General features: G+C 51.5%; 1 protein-coding gene across 1 annotated transcript in view; it reads right to left on the bottom strand.

Annotated features, from left to right (window-relative positions):
• Nucleotides 1-1,293: 1,293 nt before the first annotated feature.
• LOC131582750 (hydrocephalus-inducing protein-like) overlaps nt 1,294-17,030 on the bottom strand; it is a 56,242-nt gene continuing 40,505 nt past the window's right edge. Inside the window, exons 36-56 of the mRNA XM_058846219.1 lie at nt 16,783-16,902; nt 15,412-15,571; nt 15,134-15,306; nt 14,780-14,978; nt 13,993-14,092; nt 13,371-13,464; nt 12,713-12,881; nt 12,183-12,421; nt 11,792-11,861; nt 10,960-11,188; nt 10,355-10,587; nt 9,142-9,290; nt 7,996-8,188; nt 7,339-7,447; nt 6,483-6,737; nt 5,995-6,137; nt 5,432-5,653; nt 4,115-4,275; nt 3,148-3,254; nt 2,125-2,572; nt 1,294-1,456 (exon numbers count right to left, since the gene is read on the bottom strand). Of these exons, the coding sequence (XP_058702202.1) occupies nt 1,294-1,456; nt 2,125-2,572; nt 3,148-3,254; nt 4,115-4,275; nt 5,432-5,653; nt 5,995-6,137; nt 6,483-6,737; nt 7,339-7,447; nt 7,996-8,188; nt 9,142-9,290; nt 10,355-10,587; nt 10,960-11,188; nt 11,792-11,861; nt 12,183-12,421; nt 12,713-12,881; nt 13,371-13,464; nt 13,993-14,092; nt 14,780-14,978; nt 15,134-15,306; nt 15,412-15,571; nt 16,783-16,902 (3,736 nt within the window). The remainder of the gene's footprint in view (nt 1,457-2,124; nt 2,573-3,147; nt 3,255-4,114; nt 4,276-5,431; nt 5,654-5,994; nt 6,138-6,482; nt 6,738-7,338; nt 7,448-7,995; nt 8,189-9,141; nt 9,291-10,354; nt 10,588-10,959; nt 11,189-11,791; nt 11,862-12,182; nt 12,422-12,712; nt 12,882-13,370; nt 13,465-13,992; nt 14,093-14,779; nt 14,979-15,133; nt 15,307-15,411; nt 15,572-16,782; nt 16,903-17,030) is intronic.

Here is a 17,030-nt window from a genome sequence, read left to right on the forward strand (position 1 = left end):
GCTCTTCCCCCTGTTTCTCCATGTGAACCCACCACCTATCAATAAAATCTAGGAAAACCTCATTAGGTTGCTGCAGAATGATTGTATAACTAGCTTGGGGTTCTCTGGATGGTTACATGAGGAACGCTTTCTCTGCAGCTGTTTTGATCTTTTCAAGGACCGGCCTTGGCAAAACCCGGGCCTGGTCCTTCCCCTGTGCCCATTCCCCATCGCCGCTCAAGTGGTCGGTTGTTATTTTATTCCCAGTGGCATCAAGGACGCTGTCGGAACTTTGCAATAGCTCAGAACATACGGCCTGTAATGACCTCTTCCATGCCCCCTCCCATGCAAGATACTCTGATGGGGTAAGGAGGCACGAAAATAAATCATGGAGGTCATACGGGACCGAGAGATTGGAGGAGAGGGTGGCCTTTAAAAGGCCCTTAAAATATTTGCTTCCCTTTCCAAACTCTTTCTGGGCTTTGCAAAGTTCTCTTTTGTTTTGAAATGAGAATGGCTCCCATTCTGGAAGCACACTCCCACAACCACTGAACATAACTGGAGTGGCAAGAGGAAGGGTCTCCAGTTCTGGGTTCCGGTTCCTGGGCTCATCACTTGTGGCTCACGGGGTGTGGGAAGCAGAAGGAGGGGCGTGGGAACTGCAAGTCAGAAGAGGGTTGGCGGTGCTGCAGGGGAAAGAGGAGGGGTCAGAGGAGGGGATATTATGAAAGGAAGGGGTGGGGACCTTTTCAGGAGGAGGAGCCCAAGTGGAGAAGGAGGGGTCTGAGGGGACAGGAAGGGGAGGGACAACTGGAGGAGGAGAGATAACAGGGGGAGGAGCATCAGGGAAGAAGGGGTTGGAGGTAGGAAGAAGGATTTTGGGGAGGAGAAGTACAAGGGAGGGGCCTGGCCATGTGATCCCCACCATCTTGTGCTCTCCAGGAGCCATTTTGGGTACACCAGGGAGGAGAGGGTGAACGGAGTAACTGGAGACTGGGGAGAACTGGGGGGAACCTCAAAATGTACTAACTTGGGGGTTTGAACTGGGGTAGTGGGGTTTAAGGAAAGATCTCTGGCACCATGGCTAACAGTTAACATTTTATTAGCAACTGGTTATTAACAGTTAACTGAAACTTAAGTTATTTAACAAATTAACAAACAAATATTTAGTTAACTTTGTTAATTAAAAGATTATGTGCACTGGAGCTGGGAAGGGGAGCTGCAGAGGTGTCACGTAAAGGGTGGGAGACCATCAGCAGTAGGAAACAAGATGTTGCCGGCTCCTGCTGGATGCTCCAGCTGACACAGATGCTGTCACTCTGGTGTTGGTTGCCAGTGCAGCTGCTTCTTGTGTCTCTGGCCTTCGTCTGTCTGCTGTAAGGCAGAGCATTTTGGTTTTCCAAAACGCTTCCACTCCCGGGCTCTGCCTTTCAGAACCACCTGCACCGTCCTGTGAGTCTGCTCCAGGTTAGGAATGCTGGGGAGAAAGGGACTGGTATTAGCCAGACAAACGTTTCCAGCCAGACGCTTTTCTGTCTCCTTGCAGAGCACCCAGCGTTGCATCCTCCCTCTGTGCAAGCAGTGAGCAGCTCTGTGCAAGAAGCAGAGCTGGGGACTGGCTGGTCCCTGGGTCTCTCATTCTACATCTTGCAGCCCTCCAGGAGCTTAATGTTTCATGCAGTGTCTTTTGCCAGTGTCTCCCTCCCAAGGCCAGATGATCTTTCTGCGCTCCTGTGGGAGCTGCTGCCTCTCTGGGGCTGCTTGTCTCCAGGCCCACCTCCCCATCCCAGTCAGAGGGACTGAAGGGAGGGTGTTAGGGGATGAACCAGGCTGTGCTTGGTGATGCCCAGCAATAGCACAAGAGGCAACGGGCAGAACCTGAACAGGAAATTCCACCTGAACCTGAGGAAGAACTTCTTCCCTTTGCGGGTGACAGGCTGCCCAGAGAGGGTGTGGAGTGTCCCTCACTGGAATTATTGCAGAGCCCTCTGGACACAGCTCTGAGCCACGTGCTCTGGGATGACCCCGCTTGAGTAGGGAAGTGGGACCAGATGACCTCCTGTGGTCCCTTCCACCCTGTCCCACCCTGTGATTCAGTGACAGCCATCAAAAGTGTGAGTTGGCAAGTGTGTCAGTGTTTCCCACCTGCACAGCATGGTGGTCTCAAAGTTCCCCACATCCTTTGGGGAGAACAGCACATGAAAGGTCTTCTTCTGGCCAGGAGTGATGGTGCCGAAGTTGGGGTTGATGGAGAACAGTGACTGGTCATGGGTGACATCTGGGAGGACTTCCAGGGAGGAAGTGGCACGCTGCGGGGAGAGACTCCGTTCCTTGGAGCGGCACCGCTTCTTGGAACGCTGCTTCTGCTTGGCATCCAGCTGCTCTTCCTCAGAAAGCTGCTCCTGGTCAGAATCTGGCTGTTCCTGCTCGGAATCCTGCAGCTGTTCCTGCTCGGAATCTTGCTGCTCCTTGGCAAGCCACTGTAGGCGCCGCAGCTCAGAAGGATGCGTCTCAAAAGGATGGTCCTGCTCCCTCCGGAAACGAAGCACCAGCTTTCTGCGCTGCCTTACAACAGGAGCAGAGCTGAGCCGACCTGCAGAGAGGAAGAGGACACCATTCAAAGACAAAATCTGTGTTCCCAGCAACACTGCCTCCTGCAGCACATAGGTGGAAGAGAGCTGGGATGCACTCGGAGCATCTCTGGCCAAGTTCCAAGCAGGGAACAGAGCTTCTGGGAGCAGGGTCTCTGCCTGCAGCACACACTCCTGTGCCAAAGCAGGAGTTGGTTTTAGACAGTGACTTTGCAGCTGCCCTGGAGTGGGGGACTGCACACAGACAGTGGCTGCAGGGCAGCTCACTCGTTACACCATTGCTCTGCCCAGTCTCAGACTTCTCAAAGCAATGACCTGATGTCCCCTTTCCCAGTCCTGACCCAGCACGTGGCTCTCCCCAGAGCCTGGCTCAGCTCCTTTGCAGAGTAGAAGTGGCAGAGCAAGAACAAAAGGGGCGGAAAAGCAGAGGGGGAAAGGACAAAACTCTCCAGCTGCAGCTGGGAAGGTGCTGATGAAAGTGGACGTGTGGACAAGAAGGAAAAAGCAATTCAAGTTTTGGGGTGAAGGGGCAGGATCTTCTCCCCAGGCCCTCAGCTACCAAGTGAAATGCCCTTACTCATCAGAGTGGTTGAATATGGCATCCTCACTGCTTCACTATCTGCAGGTGCAGCTTCCTCCCAGAAGTATTCCAGGGCCACCTTCCCTGTGTTGTGCATCCTGAAACTGAAAAGCAAGAAGGAGGAATTAAAAAAAAATATCCAATAAATAGAAAGCAAATAGTACAGTAACATTGTCTGAGGGACTCCTGCTACCACTTTCTGCTGAGGAGCATCTTCTTCCCCAGGCAGCCCTGCCATGCTCTGACTGCTGTCCTGGGTGGCCCAGAAAAGTATTTCAAAGTCTGGAAGTTTAAGAGGAAAGGGCCAACATGGTGCCCAGGACATTGAAGCTAAGGGGCTTACTCTGGACATTCTTTAGGTCTTGCTTTGACTGCAAACTTATTCTTGAGCAGATGAGGACAGGTGACACGCAGCGAAAGCAAACCCATGGCTGTTCTCAGCAGAAAATGGCAGCATTGAGCCTCTCCTGACCAGCCTCTCCTGCTTGGCTTGGCATGCATGTGAACAAGCCTGTGCTGGTTTTGGCTGGAGTGGAGTTCTGGGAAGCAGGCACTGGGTCAGCCCTGGGCAAAGGTGTCACAGCATTGTCACAGTACAGCTGGTCTGGACTGGACACAGTGAATCTGGCCATAACACAAACCCAATTCAGCTGGCCTAGCTCATGCCTGAACGTGTTCCCAGATAAGTTACAGGGGACCCTTGGCCAGCCCCAGCCAAGCTGAGAAGTGAGCACAGCCCTGGCCAGGAAGTTGGGCAGGGAGAGAGATCTCAGCCAATGGCTGTCTAGCCCGGGAGATTTGCACTGGGTATTTCAGTGAGCTCTGAATAATAAACGAGGCTGTTTTGTCTCCTGAGCACCTGGAGCACCTGGAGTCCTGAGTTTTGTCTCCCCACCCACGGCCAGCACAAAGTTACACAAAGGCAGCTCCCGCTGGCAGGGCCCTGCCTGGCCTCAGCACTCACGTGGCTGTCCTTGTCTGGAAGGGCCAGGTGTCCTTGAGCTGAACCACGACTGTGTCCAGTTTGAACTGGGCGTAGGCAACCAAGGCACTGAGGTACAGCTCGGCCTCCTGGCCGCTCTTCTTCAGCACAGTGTGAGCCGGTTCCGGGACTGTCTCCACTGTCTGCAAACAGAGGAGAAAAGAATCACTGAGCAGAGCCCAGAAAGTCAGGCTGAGAAGGGAATCTCTTGGCCTCCAAGATCAGCCTCATAGAGGGACTAGAAAGGACCATTCACTTTTAGTTCCCTGGAAAGATGACAGAATTGGGACTGTTGTGCTGCAGGAGTTGTTTCTGCCCACTGATCAAAGCAGTCCTACCACAGCTGTTAATGTACCCATGGAGACTACAGCGGTGTTCCAATCCCTGTACTTCAACCTTGGAGAGGGACTGACTTTTTCCCTGGTCCCCTAGAAATCCAGCAGGTCTCAAAATTAGGGTTAAGTTCCCCTGCTGGAGCTCTGTGGGTGGAAAACCCCATGACTGAAGACTTCTAGGAAGCATCTTCTTGTCTTAGGAGAAAGTGCTCTCCAGATGTCACCTGTGGAGCAACAGCCACACTGCTGGCAGCTGGGGATGGGCATTTTGGGACGTGAAAGATCTCACTAGGAAAGTCTCCAACTGCAGATGTTCTGATAGAAAAGAGGATGGTTTAGAGGCCTTCAAATGGTCCAGAAACTTGGAAAGAACCTTCACCCAAGCTGAGTGTGTTTGGCAATAATGACAATAAAAGCAAGAGTCTCCAGAGATGATCGTTCTCCAGACTCCTCCATACTGTCATACAGTGCCTGGGCTACTCCATGATGAGATAACCCTCTCAATACAGAGACCACAACTAAAATCTCTGGTATCCATGCAGACAAAACTTGGAGTTCACCAGCAGGTGCAGCAAAAGTTGTATTTGTCTCCACTTCAAAAGAAGAGACAGAGTGCAGCAGACTTAACTCCTTGTTGGTGAAAGGGCACCAAATCATATGGAGAGATTTCAAACACCATAAAATGAGATAATCGTAAAACACTGTCTCCCATTCAACATGGGCTGCAGCACTTGTGCTTGTGGCACAGACTGATAGTGTGTGGCTAATGGTCTCTTGTCTAAAGGTTTCCCCCTCTTGGGTGAGGGTCGTGTGCATCCACCTCTCCCCTAGAATGCACTGCTGGTGAACCTCAGGGCTGTCCAATGTCCAGAGGAAGCAGGAGCTGCTCAGCCAGCAGTGATGGTGTTATGGTGGTTCTTTTTGGAAAAGCTGTGGTGGCTTTTTTTGCCATTTTGCTTCTTACCTTCTCTTTTTCAGGCCATTGGGCTGCTGGGTCCTTCCCGGTGATGTCGTTCCACACGACAATGCACATTTCGTCGTCCCAGTCTGGAACCTTCCATGGTGGCAGCTCAAACTTGATCTTGGTCACCTTACATTTCACAAGGTGTCTCCTGAAGGTGGCTGGGACATCTGATTTCAAGGTCACTGTGATGGCCTTGGTGCAGCCAGGGTGGAGATGTCCCACCTAGGGAGAATCAGGGAGTCAAGACCAAACTGGAAGCACTGCCAAGGGCAGGACTGATAGCAAAGGGGACTGATGTGGTGAGCAGCTGTGCCAGGAACCTGCACCTCAGTGTGGATTTATGTGAAGTTGGACAGACAAAAGTATGAAGAGAAGGTACCACCTCCCATAACGTGAAGCCTTTTCTGCAAGGCTGGCAGCCTTGGCCCAGCCAAGCCAGGGACTGCATCTCCCATGTGGCACTGGAATGGGCTAGCACTGGCATGGGAGGTCTCCCTGCCAGCTCCCAGGAAGGCCAGGGCAGGGCTTGAGCAATGGGGAAAGGCAGAGCAGCCCCCACTCACCCTGGGGCAGAACTGGAATGGGACGTCTGCCTCCCACTCGAAGCGCATGAACGTCATGCCAGTGTGGTTGGTGATGGTGAAGGTCCTGTGGCAGGGCTTCCCAACAGGACAGTCCCCAAACTGGATGTGGTTCAGTCTGACAGCTGTTAAGGAGGAAAGCAAGGGATCTCAGCATGCAGGGAGTTCCACCCCGCCCCCCTCACATGCACAGACTCCTGTATGTTCAATGCTTCCTTGCTCCAAGCCTTCCTCCCTCTGGCAGGGAGCTCCCCAGGCAGTTCCCCATCCCACCACTGTCAGGGAAACACCCTGGCACACCCCTGAGCCAGCGCCATGCAGCACAGCACACACTGCTCTGCATGCATGGCTGCCACACCCACAGGCCTCCATGTCCAGGGGTGACAGCCCAGGCCTGGCTAGAGAGAGGACACACATGATCAGATATTTTCTTCTTCCTTGTTCCCCCTTGGCAGCCTCTCCTCTCTTACCATCAATGATGTCTTTGTTCCAGCTGCTCTTATCATTCCTCAACTGTGGGTCTTCCTCTAGACAGTTGAGGGTGAATTCATCCTTGTGGCCTTCACCCACCAGCTCTATCAGGGTCTTGTCAGAGTAGGTGTCCTCCACTAAAACACGGATCTTCCCTTCCACACGTCGAGCCAGGGTGGGATTGAAAATGACATCAAACTCTGCCGATTGCCCACGATGCAGAAGCAGGAGAGGCTTCTTTGGGGGCTTGTTCTCTGCACAGCAATGGAAATCAGAATTAAGTGATACAGTTGTACAGAGGAAATATTTCCATATCTGAGGAGCAGAAGGTTGAAACCAGCTGCCTTCTGAGCACAGGTTCTACCCGCAGTGGTTCCAGACCCTCTTCTTATGTTCACCAGACTGCCATCTCCAGACACATCACCACTTCAGCAGCTTAACCTCAGGTTGATGCTCAGCCCTCATTCCATCGCTTCCAGCCAGCTCCAGCCACATGGAAAGCTGAGCCAAAGAGCACTTTTGGCTTCTGCTGGCTGCCTGTGTGCTCAAGGGCTGTGTCCGTTCAGGCTGGGACCTTCCGGCATGCTGCAAATACCTCAGAGGCTCCCCTGAGGCAGTGACAGTCCCCCAGAACCCAGCCCACCACGTCTAGAAGAACACAAGAACTTCCTACAACTTGCTAGGAGGAAACCCTGCAAAAAGTCCCCATGAAAAGCTCGGGGACTTTTTGCAGGAAAAAAAGAGAGCCCAAGGAAACAAAGTGTGTCTAACATCTGGCTGCAGCTCAGAGAAGCCAAGAGCAGGGCACACGTTTTCCCTCTGGGCACGATCGCACTTCATGGTTAACAAATTTACCATTTCCAACAGAGTCCTCTCCCACATCTTCAGTGTGGAATCTCTCCAGTGTGGAGCGCCTGCCTTTCAAGAAGAATGCTCCATGCTCATCCTCCAGGTGTAACATAAACTGAGAAAAGGGAACACAGAGCACAATGATACTGGTGTGAGTACAGGATGGCCCAGGGATTGACACCACAGTGCTGCTGGTCCTGCACAGGAACCCAGCACCTCTCCCACTGCAAACAGCACTGAGCACAAAAGTTAAGTCAAACCAGCTGGGAAAAAGGGCTGTTTAGAGGCATTTGGATTGAACCAACACGGAACCAAACAGGACAGAAAGCAATAAGCAGAATATAATTAAACCACAACTAAGTTTGCTTAAAATATAGTAAACTGGGGAATATAACCTAATGGAACTGGAAAATCACACATGTCCATGAGAACAAACCTGAAAGATGGGGAAAAATACTCCACCACCTTTCTTGTGTTCAACTTAAAGAAGAAAGACTGGATGGAAAATTTTCAAGAACTCCCTTCTTGGAGAACAGATGTCAGTCCCTTGCTTAAAAAGAATTTGTGACACCTCATGCCAGGTCAGCCATGGTTTTTGGGACCCTTCCCCTGTGCCACAAGCACTTATTCCCAAACCAGACCATTCCTTGAGCAGGTGCTCACCTTGACAGGTACGATGCCATTGTTACGGACGACCAGGGGGAGCATCTCTAAATCCCCCAGCTGGAGCCTCTGGAAGCGCAGCACGGCATTTCCTCTCTTGCTGCGAGCTCTTGGGCACACGACTGTCACCTGCGGCTCGTGCCCCCTCCCACTGATGGTGAAGCTCAGGGTTTGGGGCTTGATTTTCACAGAGCTGCAGGAGAGGCACAGAAACAATTCCAGCTGGCAATAACCCATTTCTCACTGGGCAAGCCAAGCAGCAAGGGCAATCCACACTGTTTTCCCTGCCTGCTGCTCCTGTACCCCACAACACAGCCCCCCACCAGCCTCTTCCCAGACCCCTCAGGGCCATTCACAAGAGGAATCTGCTCCAAAGAGCCAGAGCCTTCCACAGTAACAGTTAAAAGTAATTTCACTTCATTGAGTCATGCAGTACAGCAGATACATAATGAGGCACCAGAGGAGATATGGCAGATCCCCTGGCTGCAGTGAGATGAGACATAGGCAACAAGCAAAAAAAGCACAGCATGAAAGCAGTACAAAAGCAAGAAGGCAAAAAGAAATCATTGTCACTATCCACCAAGATCATTTCCAAGAACAATATAAAAGCAATTGCTTATTAGCAATTAGACTTCTCTTGCTCCAATTCAGCCACTAAAGGCTTGAGGAAGGGCAGGTCCAAGCCCCTGTACACAGGTCCCAGTGCAGAGGAACAGGGCTCCTCTTTCATACCAGCTCCCATCACTCACATGAAATAGCTTCATGAATGCAGGGAATCACAGAGGATCACTTAATGTCACAGAAACAAAGAGGAAATTGTGACTGCTGACTTGCTGCCACAGAAACTGATCCATCTAAGCTTCTGTCCTTGGAAATGCCCAGCTCAGCTGTAGCACATCTCAGTAACTTCCAGTTGGCTACCGAATATTTCCCTGTCTTCCTATTTCCTCATCCAGGCTAAACCTGTATGACAAATCAGCCTCATTTTTCTGCTCTATCTAACAGTTCCTGCCTCCCAAATCATCTCATGCCGAGTACTCTGCCTAAGGCTCCTGAGAGCATTAGAGCTAACAAGAGGTCTGTGCCTTCCCAGTGGAGAGGCAGCTGTCAGTGAGGCCTCCCCCAATATTTCTCAGGGTCAATTACCGTTTGGGGATGACAAGGGAAGCCTTAAAAGTGCAGTCGTAGTTCTGCTCGTCTGGTGGGGTGAAGGTCACTGTAGCAACAGCGTGGGATGAGCCAGGAATGGACATCTGGACAGGATGCAACTTGAAAACGGTGATAGGGCCTTTTTCCTTGGGGGAAGCCAGAGAGCAGTGTTAGGAGAAAACACCTTCCAACATGACACAGTTTTATTCATAAAGGCATTACTGAAAACAGCATGTCTGTAGTGGTTTAGATTTGCTAATTGGAGTTTCTCAGTCAATGCACTAAATAATGTGGTGGGGTTTAGCACTGGCTAAAATCACCAGGGCACTTACTCATTTTTTGTTGCAAACTACGGATAAGGAGAAGGGTTAAACAGGTTTAAAACTTAAAAGGAATAAAGAAACTTTACTAACAGGACTACAGGAATAAGAAACATCAGAATAAAACCTCCAGAACACTTTTTCTCCCCCTACCCAACTTTTTCTTTTCCCAGCTGACCACTGGGAGACAAAACCTGGGACGGTAAAGCAGTATCAACTATACAATAGTCTTTGATCAGTTCTTGTCAGGAGAAGAGTTTTTTCTTGTCATGCTATGGAGACTTTTCTACAAGAAGCAGTTTTCTCCTGGCTTCTCTTTTCTATGAACAGCAGCCAGCCAGGCAAAAATCTTGCATTGTGACAGTTCTTCCCATTTTCACAGCCCTCCTAGAGGTGTGTTTATGGGCTGTGAACTCAGGGGGTATTGTTTTAAGGATGAGTTGTTCAAGCAGGGAACACTGACCTTGTGCTAAAGCATTGTGTGTTCTGAGTGCTGGCAGCTGCCCTGCCATATGTGGGAGGTGGTCACTGCATGGAAAACCCTGCAAATAACCTAGAACTGGCCTTCAAAGAGAGGAAAAGCCAGGGAGCCTGAGGAAATGCTCTGCTTTGAGCCCTGGCATGTCAGTTCATAACAGCCCCTCTCTGAGTGTGCTTCCAAGAGAGGTTCAGAAGGATTCACTTCTCCCACCAAAGACCCAGAGGTGTGAGCCAAAAGCTTGCCCAAGACATGAGAATTGAACACAACTGTTCCCTGGCTCTGCTGCTCTGCCCTGAAGTTTGACCTACACTGAGCTAGTGTGGGCCACAGGAAGCAATGCATCTGGAGAACAAAACAGCTTTCACACGGCCCTTAGAGGGCAACCATCTCCTTGGCCTCCTGTTCTTACCTGTCCAGGCAGGGGGTTGATGGAGAGGACCACGTCACACGGCAGACCAGTTGTGTTGTAGATGTTGAAATGGGCTTCAGCCTCTTGCCCAACCAGAATCTTGTTGAAGATGAACTTGTTCTCATCTCTCACAAACAGGCCCACACCGTGCACAGAGAGCAGCTTGTGGCTGAGGTCAGTGCTGCTGCAGATCGGGTACTCTTCAAAGATTAACATGGCATCCTCAGCAAATGCTGTGGACAGACCAGAGGGATGAGCATGGAGAAGCCTCCCTGATGAATTCATCTGGGCCTTGCTGGCCTCTGAGAAGGCTTGGTAAGCTCCTTCTGCCCAGGTAACTGCCAAACCCAGCTTTGGGTGGGGGAGCTGGCTATGAGGATGGAGCTCAGTCCACCTCAGTCTTAAAGTGCATTGCTTTCCTTCTATCCTTCCATGCATCCCTCTCAGCCCGGGAGGGATGAATCCACCAGTGGACTTAAGAGGGCTGGAAACTCTGAGGATTTCAAGGGGGGACACCAGGGCTAGCATGCCTCCCTATCCAAGCAGCAAGTTTAGGTGCTGATCAGCAGCAGGTCTGACCAGGGGAACCTGTGGACAGTACGTACCTGGCAGGCAGGACTCGGCAGTCAGGGTAAAGGGAATGCCGAGGGGATTGTCCCTGGGGTCTCTGCCCACGATGTCAATGTAGAGCTGCTCCTCACAAGTCCCCTCCTGCCCTGCGAGGCACTCCACCGTGATCTGCTGCTGGCCCCACGGAGCGATGGAGCCGGAGCACGGGGACACCGTGAACATGCCCACATTGAGCTGACCCTGCAGAAGAAGTTCCAGGAGAGGCTGAAGGGTAATAGCTGTGCCTTGAGCACCCCAGCAAAGAGGATGTCCTGCCTTGGCCTCCAGCTGGGCCCAAGCAGCCAGTCCCAGGGCAGGGAAAGATGACTCCATGGCCCAAAGGCAGCTCCAGGTTGAGCCCAACAAGCCAAGAGGAGCTGCAAGCCTGTCTCAAGTGGCAGAGAGAAAGGAGATGGAGTGTAAAGAATGAAGGTGGTAGCTGTGATCCTCAGCCTCCAGAGGTAACAGGAGAGCAGAAACAGCTGTGAGAAATGATGGGACAGAGGTAGGGGACTGGGAAGAAGAAAAAGAAGAAAAAAGTTGTCTGAGCTCTGTGGACTGGGAGTTCAGGGGGGGATGTTTTTGCTTCTGTGGTGTTCACAGACCTGTGCTGGCCAGCAGCTACCACACACAGGACCTGCTCCCCTCTGCTGACCCCACAACTGCAGGTCAGAGCCAGAGTACAGGACTGTCAGTGGGACTGAGCAGATCCTGGACTCCATCCTGCAGACCACGTCCCACCCAGTGGAGATGAGCCCCCAGCCTGGGCACAGCAGCATCTTCTCACATCCCCTGCAGCAGCATTGTTGGGGAGCAGGAGTCACCCACCTGTGTCAAGCTTGATTTCCTTCCCGCTGAGCGCTTTCTAGCTGATGGAACAGACTCCCCTTGCTTTGAACTGAGAGGAGAAAGCAGAGGTATCTGTCATGCTGAGCTCCCCTGCCTTTCTCTGAGGCCAAAGCTGGCCTCCCTCCTCACAGAGGAAAGCCTTCCTGCTCCAGATGGTTCCCAGAGAGCAGCCTGCAGCACCCATTGCTGGACAGAGCAGCTCTAGCACCAGCTTCCTACTACACATGGGGACACTGAGGCGTGTTTTGCTCCCTCTCCCCAAGGCAGGGATGCAAATGGGCGCTAGCCCAGGTCTCCTGGCTGCCTGCCACATGCCAGCCGTGGGGTGGTGCCTCCTCAGGCAGGAAGGGTGGTGCAGGGCTTCTTGTACCTTTTGCTTTCCAAAGGAGATTCATCCTCGGTTGCTCGGTAGATGTGGAATTTGAAGCTGATCACGCCTGTGTTCTCCAGCACGACAGTCTGGCTCTTCTTGCTGCCCTTCATCATGGCACCGAAACTGATGGGTGAGGCAGGCTCAATACTGAACTTGCTGTAGGCAGCTCTTGCCGACACCCTCACTGGGATGCTGGCGACAGTCTGGCCTCCTTCCCCTGAGATGGCATCTATCACCTGTGTCCACAGGAAGGGGTGGTAAACAAAGCAAAGAGAGCCAGCCAGTCCTCTACCCCAGTCCCCAGCCTCCACCCCAGGCCTCCATCAGTTCACCCATCCCTGTTAAAGCACCTCCTCCAGAGTCAGATTCTCAGCTCCCTTAGGAAGCCTCCCAAATGGTTTTGAAGACTTTGTTTGTGTACGTAGGAGAGAGGATTCTCCAGTTAAAGCCCTCCTTCCATTAGACACCTCTCCTGTTTATGCTCCCAAAACACCGTGTGGTAACACAGCCTGGCCCAGGCAGCTCACCTGGCAGTACAGGATGGGGCTGTTCTTGAGGAGGATTTCCCTTGTGGGGTGGAAGAATATCTCAATATTCACACCAGGCTGGGAGGCGATCAGCTTGCCCGACTGAGGCTTGACAGTGAAGTGGGACGCCAAGTCTCGCATCCTGGGACCTGCACCCTTCAGCATCAATCTGTGCAGAAAGGGAAGGAATGGAGATCTCTGCAGTTACAAGTAGAGGTGCTGCCAGCACAGCCAGGACTTTGCATAGGACCAGAAAAAGAAGAAAAGGGAGAGTGCAGCTCTGCTCAGGGAATCCTGGATCCTGACAGAGAGCACAGACGGTCACGAGGTTATTGCAAGAAACTTTGACACTGAAATTTTTCATTCACTCTTTTACAGAGTCTCAGAAGGAGAAAGGAGGTGACCATCAAAGAAAGGCAATGAATCTCAGCATTTCAGTGCCTGAAATTCTTGGGGCTCTCCTTTGGGTTCCCTGCTGAACTGTGGAGAACTGCTGGTTTGTGGCTGGATTCTCTGGTAAAATAGCTGAGATTAGAGAGCCCAGGTTTTGTGTTTATCGTGAGGAAGCCTGCATGGAAACAGGTTCTAACCTTTGACAGAGGGAGAGTGCAGGCCTGGGAACCCAGGGAAATGCTCACCACCAGGCAGCTGGACTCACCTGTACTCGATGTTGTACATCCCTTTGTTCGTTAGAGTCAGGATGTTCTTCACATTATCCTGGACATTGATGGTTCCAAAATCCAAGGTTTCATCTGCAGATAATGTGCAGAGCGAGATCAGACATGGTATTTGTGAGCTGCTGCAGAATACACCAGGTCCCAAGCTACATGGAGGTCCCAGCACAAAACCCTTTTCAGCAAGTTGCTGTTCTTGGAAGGGTTTTCCAGCTACTTGTCTGCCCTTTCTCTTCTTACTCAAACTATCTGCAGGCTCAGTAGCTAAGGAGCTCGGCTTCCATTTCCTCACTTCCAAGCACAAATCCAATCACTTTACATGCTGTGCTGAGCCTGTGGGAATTGCCAACTGCCTGTTCACCTCACTGTTGTTTCAAAGCCCCCAAATCCAACCTGCACGTGAAGCTGCACACTTCAAAGTTCAGAGGGGAGAGACTTAAGGCTGCCAGTGGCCTGACAATGCTTTATTCCATGCAGCTTGCAGGGTATGTGCTTTATGTATCCCTGCCATCCTTGCATCCCATCCCATCCCAAGTGCTTTGGTCACCCACCACCCAAGGTAGGGCAGTGCACCTGGACTGCTTTGTTTGGGAGACATCCACTGACCTTCAGGCAGGACCATGCTCAGGAGAACATCATACACCTCTGCAGACAGTTTGATGTTTTCAACCTGAACAATCCCCAGGATGTTTTCTGTATCTGAAACCTGAGGCAGCAAGAAACAAACACTGTTCAGATTATTCTTTTCCTAGACAGCCTCTAAGTCCTTGTCTCTGCTGGCTGCTTCCCCTATGGCCTCCCTGGCTTCACAAGTGTTGGTGGACACCCAAGCTTTCCTAACCCGTTCATCTCGTGGGCTGTCCCAGTGGGATTCTGCTGCAGTATAAACCCCATCAGCCCAACTCTGCATTCCTACAGCAGGGAATGCTGCTGCTAAAGCATCCTTGAGAGGCACAGGGATGTAAGAACAACCACAGGAAGTGTGAGGTGTCTCAGAGCAGGTGGCATTGACAACCCTTTCCAATCACCAAGCACCCTCTCTGAAATGCAGCCCCTAAACCATGGGGAACAAAATGCCAGGGGCAGAGTTTGTTGCACGATGCCAGAGGTTTGGACAAGCTCCAGGAGAAATGTAGAGATCACACTGCAGTCTGTATAACCAAACAACAACCTTCAACCATTCACAGGGCCAAGGTGGTTGTGCTACAGGCTCAGGGTGCAGTGTCTGGTTATCTGGGGGGATGTGGATGCACTGCACATTCTGGCAAACGCTGTGTAGAGGCAGAAGTTGGGGTCACAGCACCCTTGTGTCTGTCAGGAGCAGCTCTTCCTGACTCTGTCCCTAAGAGCACGTGGCTGCTCACTGTGCCAGGCAGGGCACAGTCCCTCTCACCTCGAGTCGAAGGCTCTTCTCAATGGTGCCAATCTGCTGGGCCTTGAAATTCACTGTCACTTCAATCTCTGAGTGGGGATCAATGGTGCCGTTATCTTGTGACAGTGAGAAGTCCTCAACAAGGTCATCCAGCCCACTGAGCTGCCAGGCCATGGGCAGTAGGGTGTTGTTTTTCAGGACCAAGGTCCTGCTGTCAGTCCTGCAGAGACAGGAGGCACTTGGCATCAGCTGCTGGCTGGTCACACCAGCCTCACCACTGAATGCAACTTGGAGCAGCTCCATCCCAGCCCTGGAAAGCAGAGTCAAACGTTCTGTCTTTGTCACAAGTCTTGGAGTGCGTGTGGGATGACTGACCTGTGCAGAAGCAGCTTGCCAAAAGACAGCTCCAGGGGGCTGACCTCCAGCTTCACGTGCACCCCATGGCAGCACAGGCTGAAGACCACTGGCTCTGGATTCTTGTCAATGCAGCAGATGAGTTTGTCTTCCAGGAAGCCAGGGGAAGTGGGGTATGCCCAAATGGTCAGCTCCTGGACCCAGCCCCATGGAAAGAAACAGAAAGAGCACTGTGTGTGAGCAGGAGCAGCAGCTCCTGGGCACTTCTACGGTGCCTGCTCTACCTGCCCTTCTCCTACCTGCTTCTTCTTTGGTTTCAGGGTCATGCTGGGAGGGTCCAGAAGGAAGGTCTCTGCTTTCTCATCATCCTCAAAGAAGAACTGGACCTCTACGTCCATGGGGGAGTTGTTGAGGATGGTTATATTCTCCGAGTTGCCAGGACAGTTCTGAGCCTTGTACCTGTCCACAAAAGGGGAAAAGGCTGCAGAGGAGACTGTTGCCTTTGCCACGCATCGAGGAAAGCACCGTGTGCAGCCGAGGAAGCGGTGCTGGAAGAGCCTGCTCTAACAAACAAGTGAGGGAAGTGGATCCCAGCCAGGGGCGTGGGCGTGTGCTCATCCTTGCCTGACTTTGATGCCTTCCCCTGTACTTGGTGCCTCCACCCCAGAAGCCTGGTGATGCTCAGGCCACCTCAAGTGGTTTTAATACAATGTAAATTCAAAGGTGCCTAGAAAAATAACAGTACACCAGGCACATGGGTGCTTTCCTATTCTTTCTTGGGGTGCCTTCCCTGCAGGGTATAAAGAAAGGCTTTTGGAAAAAGAGTTTAGCTGATCTCTTTCCAAAAAGTCATGAAACTGCTTTGGATTTCATGGGTTAGCTCAAAGTCTGAGAAAGACATATAAAGCATCATTTCCCAAGAGGAATGCAAAAAGATAACAAATGACCCTTCTCTCAGGTGTGGAAATGACTTTGGAGTGAAAGGGTTAAAGAGGCAAACAGAAATCCCAGACCATCCCATAAAGCTGGCTAAAGATTGTCTGTTTTTGAAACTATGTTGTCAAAATAGCTTTAGCCCTCCAGAGCTCCCATGGAGACAAGAACTTAATGTTAAATACTATTTTTTAAAAAGTGACAGTAAAAGTAGAAATGCACAATAGCTTCAATGACAACGTTTTCAGGCAGACTTTATCCAGCAGTGATGATGCAATGTCATTACAGGCAAATGTAGTTCCTGCTGTACATAGCCCCTGACACCCACTGGCAGGTCAACCATAAAATCTTATTAATAATTACAGATCAAGGATAGGTTTACAAAACCATCTACAGAATAATTGCTCAATCAGGCTAACTGCAGAGCTCAAAGCACTTCAAAAACCACCATACATTTCTTAAGGGGTGAAGCTGAGATGTGGAGGCAGACAAAAGTTGCCCCAAGTGCCCTTTGGACTGGCAGCAGCCTGGGGCTCTGGCCAAGGCAGCCACCAGGCAGGCAGAGCGGCTCCCCCAAGGCTCATTTGCCTCTTGGATGCTCAGGTTCACACATCTGTGCTCCTTCAAACCCAGGTGTGTGCCAGGACTCTGCCAGGGACTGCCCTGGATCGTGCCACCAGCACAGCACGTCTCCAAGCGTGTCCAGAAAAGTACAACAGCCAGCAGGGAGCACATACCACTCTCTTGATTTCCCACACAGCAGCGGTCCAAAGTGGAATTGCTTGGTGCTCTCAACATATTCCTTGAAGATGATTTCACCTTCCTTCATGGTCTTCCTCCACTGCGGAAACACCAGCCTGGGCAGAGAAAGCAGGGAAGGAGGAGCTATGAGATGCTCCAGGTAGGAAATGCAGTCAGAAAGCCATAACCCATCCTGGTGGCTCAGGGACCATCTGCCTTCCCAGCTCCCAGCACAGAAAGAGAT

Source organism: Poecile atricapillus, chromosome 10, assembly GCF_030490865.1.
Source record: "Poecile atricapillus isolate bPoeAtr1 chromosome 10, bPoeAtr1.hap1, whole genome shotgun sequence".
NCBI lineage: Eukaryota > Metazoa > Chordata > Aves > Passeriformes > Paridae > Poecile > Poecile atricapillus.